This window comes from Myotis davidii, unplaced genomic scaffold (assembly GCF_000327345.1).
Source record: "Myotis davidii unplaced genomic scaffold, ASM32734v1 scaffold176, whole genome shotgun sequence".
Classification (NCBI taxonomy): Eukaryota; Metazoa; Chordata; class Mammalia; order Chiroptera; family Vespertilionidae; genus Myotis; species Myotis davidii.
Window position 1 is genome coordinate 1131792 of NW_006287911.1, and position 9124 is coordinate 1140915.

At 37.6% G+C, this 9124-nt stretch overlaps 1 protein-coding gene across 1 annotated transcript in view; it reads left to right on the forward strand.

Annotated features, from left to right (window-relative positions):
• The window catches only part of BAZ1A (bromodomain adjacent to zinc finger domain 1A), a 105982-nt gene that overhangs the window by 33110 nt on the left and 63748 nt on the right, over window positions 1–9124 (forward strand). Inside the window, exon 5 of the mRNA XM_015561312.1 lies at window positions 1602–1606. Within this exon, the coding sequence (XP_015416798.1) occupies window positions 1602–1606 (5 nt within the window). The remainder of the gene's footprint in view (window positions 1–1601; window positions 1607–9124) is intronic.

Here is a 9124-nt window from a genome sequence, read left to right on the forward strand (position 1 = left end):
AGTTAGAAGCGACCAGGCCGACAGGGGTGGGGGGGACAGTTAGAGGTGACCAGGCAGGCAGGCAGGTGAGCGATTAGGAGCCAGTGGTCCAGGATAGTGAGAGGGATGTCCAACTGACAGATATCCCACAAGGGGTCCTGGATTGGAGAGGGTGCAGGCACCGGGCCTCTAGTCTCATATAAATAGAATCATAATATGTATCCTTCTGTGTGGTTTCTTTCATTTACTGTAATATTTTCAAGGTTCATCCACATTGTAGATCTATCAGTGTCTTATTTCTTTTTATTGATAAATTAGAGGCCCGGTGCATGAAATTCATGCATGGGGGGTGTCCCTCAGCCCAGCCTGCACCCTCTTTAATCCGGGATCCCTCTCGCAATCTGGGACCACTGGCTCCTAACTGCTCACCTGTCTGCCTGCCTGATTGCCCCTAACCACTCTGCCTGCCTGCCTGCCTGATTGCCCCTAACAGCCTCTGCCTGCCTGCCTGATCACCCCTAACCACCTCTGCCTGCTTGCCTGATGCCCCTAACTGCTCCCCTGCGGGCCTGATCACCCCTAATCACTCTTCCCTGCCAACCTGATCGCCCTAACCGCCTCTGCCTTGGCCTCTGCTCTGAGCTTTGTCCAGAAGGATGTCTGGAAGACATCTGGTCTATCTGATCTAATTAGCATATTACCCTTTTATTAGTATAGATTCTGCTATATGGATCTATTACATTTTGTTTATCTGTTCATCAGTTCATGGACACTTCGGTTGTTTTCACTTTTGAGCTATTATAAATAACTAGAGGCCTGATGCACGAAAATCGTGCAAAAGTAGGCCTTCCTTCCCCTGGCTGCTGGCACTGGCTTCCCTCTGGCACCCAGGACCCGGGCTTCCCTTGCAGCCCCAGCTTCATCAGCAAGGTCGTCTGGAAGGACCTCCGGTCTAATTAGCATATTATGCTTTTATTATATAGGATGCTATTAAGAACATTCCTGTACAAGTTTTTGTTTGAACTTATGTTTTCAGTTCTCTTGGGTATATGTCTAGTATTCTAGTAACTGCTAAGTCATATGGTAACTGTGTTGGATGGAGGAACATCCAAGATGTTTTCTAAAGCAGCTGTGTCACTTTATATTCCCACTTGCAATGTATGAGAGTTCTAGTTTCTCCATTTCCTCACCAAGTCATATGTATGGACAATTTAGTATTGTCCATCTTTTTTATTTTGCCATCCTAGTGGGTGTGAAGTGGTATCTCACTGTAGTTTTGATTTACATTTCCCTAATGACTAATTATGTTGAGTATCATTTCATGTGCTTATTGATCGTTTGTATATCCTCTTTGGAGAAATGCCTATTCTGGTCCTTTGCCCGTTAAAAAAATATATCTTTTTATTGATTTCAGAGAGGAAGGGAGAGGGAGAGGGAGAGAGAGATAGAAACATCAGTGATGACAGAGAATCATGGATCAGCTGCCTCCTGCATGCCTCCTACTGGGGATCAAGTCTACAACCCAGACATGTGCCCTGACTGGGAATCGAATCGTGACCTTCTGGTTCATAGGTCGATGCTCAACCACTGAGTCATGCTGGTCTGGACCTTTCCCCTTTTAAAATGGGTTATTTATATTTTTATTACATAGTTGTAAGTGTTCCTTGTTTTTTGATACTAAGGAGCAGATATATGACTTATTCCATTCTTTGTAATTGCCTTTTCACTTTCTTGATAGTACCATTTGTAGCGCCATCTCCCTTTGCTTTTAACTTTCGTTTCTCCTTGTCACTAGCATCTACCTTTTGTTTCTATCTCTTTGGTAGTACTTATCAGTGGTCCTAAAGACTGCTTCATTCATTACCATGAGAGTTAATGGAAAGAACATGTTAAGTTACAAAGAAATGGAATAGTGGTTGAATTAGTATAGGTTCTTTGGATCTTCTTCTCTCAGTATTCTTTTCTTATTGTCTCATTACCTTTAGGTATTCCTCCCCATTTTCTTTTTCATCTCACAAGTATAGATTAGGTGCTTCCCTCCCCACCAAGACTTAATGATTTAAAATAAGCAATTAGTTAACAGATTCTTCTAGAAGATCCTTTGTCATTGCTATGACAGAGGTAGTAAAGAGAACAACTGACTACTTGACTGAGTCAACAGTTTAATTCTTCACCCTTCCCATCCTAATAAACACCCAGCATACCTGCCAATCATGCTGACATTAGTTCTCTGCTACTTCCTTAGAGCCTACAGGAGAAGTGAGAAGATGGGTGGCGGTCTTGTGAAAAGAATACTAAACTTGGAGTCAGGTCTATTAATTCTTAAATAGCTACCAGATACTTTGTGTACACATTGTATTAGCAAGAGATAAGGCAAAAGTTTACTGTTTCATTTACAGATGAGGAAACAGAGATCTAAAGATGTTAAATATTTTTTTTGTAATTGTTCAATCTATATGTACTGACCTGCTATTTACTTGCACTATTCTAGACACTGGAGATATAGCAGTGAACAAAAAGTCATGGAGCTTCTATTCCAGCTTTTTACAAGTAGTCAGTGGTAGGATTTAAATTCAGGTATGGCTGACTTACAAAATCATTTCTTTCAATTTATCAGTCTCCTTGGTTTTGGATTCTGCCCTTTATGATTAGCTGTGTGGCTCTGAGCAAGAAATTTAAACTCTTTAAACTTTAGTCTTTTTCATCTGTTAAATTGCCTCATGGGATGAAATGATGATTGTGAATTTTTAAAAGCCAAATATTGTCATTAGATGTATATTGTAAGTATTTGAGTGTGTTTATTGAGGGCCATGCATTAGGGTTTTTTTTGTTTGTTTGGTTTGGCTTTTGTTTTGAGAGATGCCAGTAGTGATGTGGGGCTCTAATAGTTACCTAAGCCACTGTTGCTTGGAATCAAATTTCCCTGTTTGAAACTCTGAAAGGAAACCCACAGTTAATAATTTCAGTGTCTTTGAAAGATACAATTGTTTTGAAGACATTCATCCCACATTTGTATATGATCTTCTGAAAAACACTACACAAGCAGATTTTAAGGCATCTAAGTTTCATTTCACTTTATAATTTTTAAAAAATATTTTTATTGATTTCAGAGGAATGGAGAAGGAGAGAGAGATAGAAACATCAGTGATGAGAGTCATCGATCAACTGCCTCTTGCATGCCCCTGACATGGGCATGTGTCCTGACAGGGAGTTGAACTGTGACCTCCCGGTTCATAGGTAGATACTCAACCACTGAGCCAGGCCGACTGGGCTATCATTTCTTTTTAACAAGCCTGACATATCATTGTTTAGTGAAGGATTGGGAGGTTGGTGAGCTAGAGAACTCAGATGTTTGCATGATAATAAACCCATCTTCTGTCACCTACTATGGAATTGGAGAGTTAAATTAGAAGAAAGGGAGGTAGAAATTGCACAACAAGTAAGCATTTTGGACTGTTGAGTTATTCATTCTCAAGATAGGAGTAGAGTTTGAGAGAACCTGAAAAACTGAGTCAAAATATAATTTTGTATTTAGTAAATTTTTTTAAAAATTAAAGGATTTTGGGCAACTTGCTTTCAAACATTTTACAAGCACAGTCAAGGTATTCTGGGAGCTGAAAGAATTTATGAGGATTTGAAACAACAGGTGTGAGAAGGTACTTCTAAAAGTTGGTATATTGGCAGCAGCAAGAAGTGGCACCTAATATCAAAGCAGGAGGTGGAATAAACATTTACTAAGAAGTATACTGGCCTGGCTCAGTATATAATTTGGTAGCATTAGGAGATGTTGCAGAATTGAAACTATGCTTTTAAATTACAATTTTATTTTAATTCTCAGATATTAATAGCTGACCCAAAATTTTTAAAAAGTTATATACTCCTTGGTATTTACCTAAAGGAGTTGGAAACTTATGACTGCACAAAACCTGAATACAAATGTTTATAGCTGCTTTATTAATAATTGCCAAAACAGAAGCAACCAGAAGTCCTTTAGTAGGTGAATGAATAAATAAACTATGGTACATCTAGACCAGGGGCAGGGAACCTATTTTCTGCCTATGGCCATTTGGATATTTATAACATCCTTCAAGAGCCATACAAAATTATCATCTTAAAAATTAGCCTGCTATATTTGATCAGACATTTAATTAACTCACCCCTGATGCCTTGGCATGGCCAGACCAAATAATTTCTTGGGCCTTATACACTTCGCAGGCTAGACGTTCCCCACCCTGGTCTAGACAAAGATTTGTTTAGAAAAGAAATGAGCTATCCAGCCATGAAAAGACATGGAGGAACCTTAAATGGATATTATTAAGTGAAAGAAGCCAATCCGAAAAGGTATATATAGTATGATTCCAACTATGACATTCTGAAAAAGGCAAAACTGTGGAGACATTAAAAAGATCTGTGGTTGCCAGGGTTGATAGAGATGAATTGGTGGAGCACAGGGGATGTTTAAGGCAGAGAAAACACTCGGTATGGTACTATAATGATGGATACATGTTAATACATTTGTCCAAACCCATAGAATGTACACCAAGAGTGAACCTTATGTAAACTATGGATTTTAGTAATGATGATGTATTAATGTAGGTTCATCAGTTATAACAAATGTTCCACCCTAGCGGGGGATATTGATAATCAGAGAGGCTATGCATGTGTGGGGGCAGAGAATATATGTCTTCCTTTCAGATTTGCTATGAGCCTAAAACTGCTCTATAAAACTAAAGTCTTTAAATTAAAAAAAAGTGTGCTCTGCTTATTAAGACTGAAGTTTATATGTTTTTTTAAATCTGCTTTTTTCGAACCTTATGTAAACTATGTATCAGAGGAAATTACCAAAGGTGAAGGCACTTTTCCCAATGTGGGTTAAATCAGTAAAATAGCAGAATTGGATTTATATCAAAGAGTTTCATTTGTAGCTAGGTTTTCCCAAATATTATCCCAATACTATTTATATTTAAAATTTATGAAATGTTATCTAGTCAAGAAAAGGTTAAAAGATCACTGTTCAATATTGTTTTTAGAACTGCCTTATAAAATAAAGATTGTAGATACTTTTTAATCTTACAGAAAGATACCAATTTTGGCTTCAAATAATGACTAATCAGCGCTCTTAACTATTGAACAATTAAAGTATATTTCCTGTGGCTATGTTGCATTGGGGGATTGCTTTAAGCACTTTAGTCTAATAAAGTAAGAGAAAATTAGCATAGCCTATCATACAGAGAGTAGGCATTTAATATATATTAGAATTGGAAATGAGAAAATGGACATTTTATCTTTAGGCTCTTTTTATATTACTAACCTAAATGGTATTAGTGAAACATAATTAATTAAAATGCATTCATATTTAGGACAAAGAGAAATACTAAATATATTGAGAAGATAGTAGGAACAAAAGATATGTGAAGAAGAAATAGTTATTTTTACTTAAACATACATGCTTGGGTGTCAATGACTGGGTGCAGGAAATTAATCAAAGAAAAATTTTTGGAAAAGAGTTATTTGACTAGAATTTGAAGGGAGAGAAAAATATTTTCTCTCTCTAAAAATCAATAAAAACATTTTAAAAAAAGAAAATAAATGTTTGTTCGGGTTCTTTGCCCATTTTTGAGTTGGATTGTGTGTTTTCTGTAAAGTTATAAGATTTCTCTACATGTTTTGCCATGTCTTTGTCTTATTTGTGAATCAGGGTAATGTTAGTCTTTAAGAATGAGTTAAGAAGGGTTCTCTCCTCTTCAGTATTTTGGAAGATTTTGGGAAGAATTGGTATTGATTGTCTAAATACTTGGTAATTTTACCAGTGAAGCCATATGGTCCTGGTCCTGGGCTTTTTTTTTTTTTTTTTTTTTTTTACCTGGTTTTTTTTTTTTTTTTTTTTTTTTTTAAGAGAGAGGATAAGAGAGGGGAGGGATGGAGGGGGAGAGAGAGAGAGCAAGCAATGTAAGAGCGAAACATTCATCGGCTACCTCTTGTAAGCGCCTTGACCAGGGGTTGAACACGCAGTCTAGGTATGTGTCCTGACTAGGGATCAAACCCACAGCCTTTCGGTGTATGGGTTGACACTCCAACCCACTGAGCTACGTCAGGCAGAACCTAGGCTTTTTAAAAACATTTTATTGGGAGGATTTAGATTACTGATTCAATATACTTGCTAGTTATAGATCTCTTTAGATTATCTATTTCTTTTTGAGTCAATTATGATAGTTTGTGTGTTTCTAAGAATTTGTGCATTTCACCTAGGTTATCCAATTTATCAGGATATAATGGTTCATAATATTTTCTTGTAATCTTTTTTATTTCTGTAAAATCAATAGGCGTGTCCCCACTTTCACTACTGCTGTTAATAATATGAGTCTCTCTTTCTTCGAAATTCTTTTTTAAGAGCAAATTATAAAGGAGCCATATATGATACTTTTAATTTAACCTGTATAAGTTTCAGAGTGAGAGGAAATGAATGAAGGGCGAAGATAAGATGTTTTGAGTGCTTTGAATTCCACATGTCAACATTTTGTTGATTCTTAAACTTGGGTGCTGTAGAACCAGTTGCTTTCTTCTGTTTGGGTGTAGTGCAGAGTTCCTAATAGAAAATCCGTAGTCCTGATTCTCTCTGTACCTGACAGCAATATTAGATGTTGTAGAGGATACTAAAGGTTGTTCTCCTGAAGGAGAATAGAAGCGTATTCTACAATGTACAGAAGTGAAAAGTGCTATTACCTTATTAAAATCCACGTGCTTCCCAAAATGAACCAACTCTAACAAACCAACTCTGTCTTTCTGGAATTGTATGATTCTGTTTATTTGGGCTGTGACAAAAATTCATTTTGAAAAAACATGCAAAAGGGTAAATTATCAGTTTATTGAATCAAAGGAAAGATTAACCAGCTAATCCTGACACGGTAAGGTGCAGCTACATCTAACGAAGAACAAGAACAAGAGAGCTGATTACCTATAGTGGTGCCTTTGCCATCTGTCCTCTCCCTTGTAGGCTTTCTTTTCCCTCACTGCATACTGGCCCATCCATGCGGCAGGGACCCTGGGAGTCAACAGGACCAGAAATTCATGGATTCCATGATAGCAGAGAAACTAATTTTTACTTTCTAGTTTCCAGATTTTAAAATCTTAGAAAAGATGTACTGGCTTAGCTCAAGGTGCCCACCCAGTATCAACTAACTATGACCAGGGTCTTGTGGGAATATGACAGCTCTACTAGTAGCTACTATATGAAAGAAGGTGGGATGTGGAAAAAATGAAGTTCTCAGGAGAATGGAGCTGGTGAAAGCCCACAATATTAGTATATTAAAACTTTTTTATGGCAGGAGATGACCAAATGAATGATGCAGTGAGCAAATTTTCTATTCTTAAGCTACTTTTTTCTCTAGAAAATAGAAATTTACCCATTGGTAATACACTAGTATATGTGCTTAAGATATTAATAAAACCTCTGGATTACCTAAGAGTTGTAGAAGTGCCATAGATACAATTCCAGCAATGCACGCATTTTCTCTCTCTCCTTATTATAACCTGCTTTTACTTGTGACGGTGTTTATTTAACAAGTTGAGATGTATTCCACATACCATAAAATTTATGCATTTAAAATGTATAGTTCAGTAGTTTTTATCATATTCATAGAATTGCACAGCCATCACTAGAAACTAATTTTAGGACATTTTCTACATCCCAAAGGGAAAGCCCAGGTCCGTTAGCAGACACTGCCCTTTGCTCTCATCTCTTACTCTTCCCTTTATTCCCCCAAGTTCCTGGCAACCACTCCTCTATTTCCTGTCTCAGTGGATTTTCCTATTCTGCTTTTATTTTGTTTTATTTTTCATATAAATGGGATCATGTACTATGTGTGGCCTTTTACATCTGTTTTCTTTCATTTATCATACTGCTTTCAAGCTTTATTCATACTGTAGCATTTATCAGTACTACATTTCTATATTTTTTCCATTGTATGGATATTCCACATTTTAATTATTTCAGTTGAAATTGGCACAGTAAAATAGGATTGAGGAATATTTTTATTGTGATAAATGAGTCTGAAACTGCAGTGCATAAAACCCATATAGAGTGGGCAAAGGTAAGGGAAGCCAAAATAGGGCTAATAAAGTTAGTGAATAGGAAGCTTTCCAGAAATCAGAAATCACAACAAAAGTTTCAATAAGGCCCTGGCGGCATAGCTTTTGGTTAGAGCATCATCCGGATTTGCCAAGGTTGTGGGTTTAATCCCCAGTCAGGGCACAATTGACCAATCAGTCTGGCCAGTTGCTCAATGGTTAGAGCATCAGCCCTTGGATCCAAGGGTCCAGGTTCGATTCCCAGTCAAGGGTACCTGGGTAGCAGGCCCAATCCCTGCCTGACCTGGGCAGTGTGCAGGAGGCAACCGATAGATGTGTTTCTCTCTCTCATTCTCTCCCCCCTCCCTCCCTTCCACTCTCTCTAAAAAATATCCTCCAGTGAGGAGGATTAGCCAAAAAAAAGAATCAACCAATGGATGCATATAAGAAAGTGGACCAACAAATCTTTCTCTCTCCCCCTCCCTCCCTTTCTCTTCCTTTATTCTCTCTCTAAAAATCAAAATGTTTAAAAAAATGTTACAGTGAGAATGAAAAAGATTGTGATCAGGAAATTTTCAGAATTTAAAATATTGGAGGCTTTGAAAAACTTTTAAGGCTGAATCTGTACAATGAGATATTATGAATTTGATTTTCTAAATAGTAACTTTAGTTAAAAATAAAATTGTCAAGAATCTTGATAAATTGACCTTTGAAATAATTTTGTATTATTTTAAACTAGAGGCCCAGTGCATGAAATTCGTGCACTGGGGGATCCCTCAGCCCGGCCTGCACCCTCTTGCAGTCCGGGAGCCCTCGGGGGATGCCCAACTGACAGCTTAGGCCTGTGAGTCCAGCTTCTGGCACACTGACCACCAGGGGGCAGCTGCATTGAGCGTCTGCCTCCTGGTGGTCAGTGCGCATCATAGTGACTGGTCGTTCTGCCATTGGGTCAGTTTTCATATTAGCCTTTTATTATATAGGATTATAGCCAACCGTAGCTTAAATTGAATGTTACAGATGTTCTTTTTTGTAAAATTGGAAACATCAATCAGTTATAGTTTCCATAAAACAAAATAAC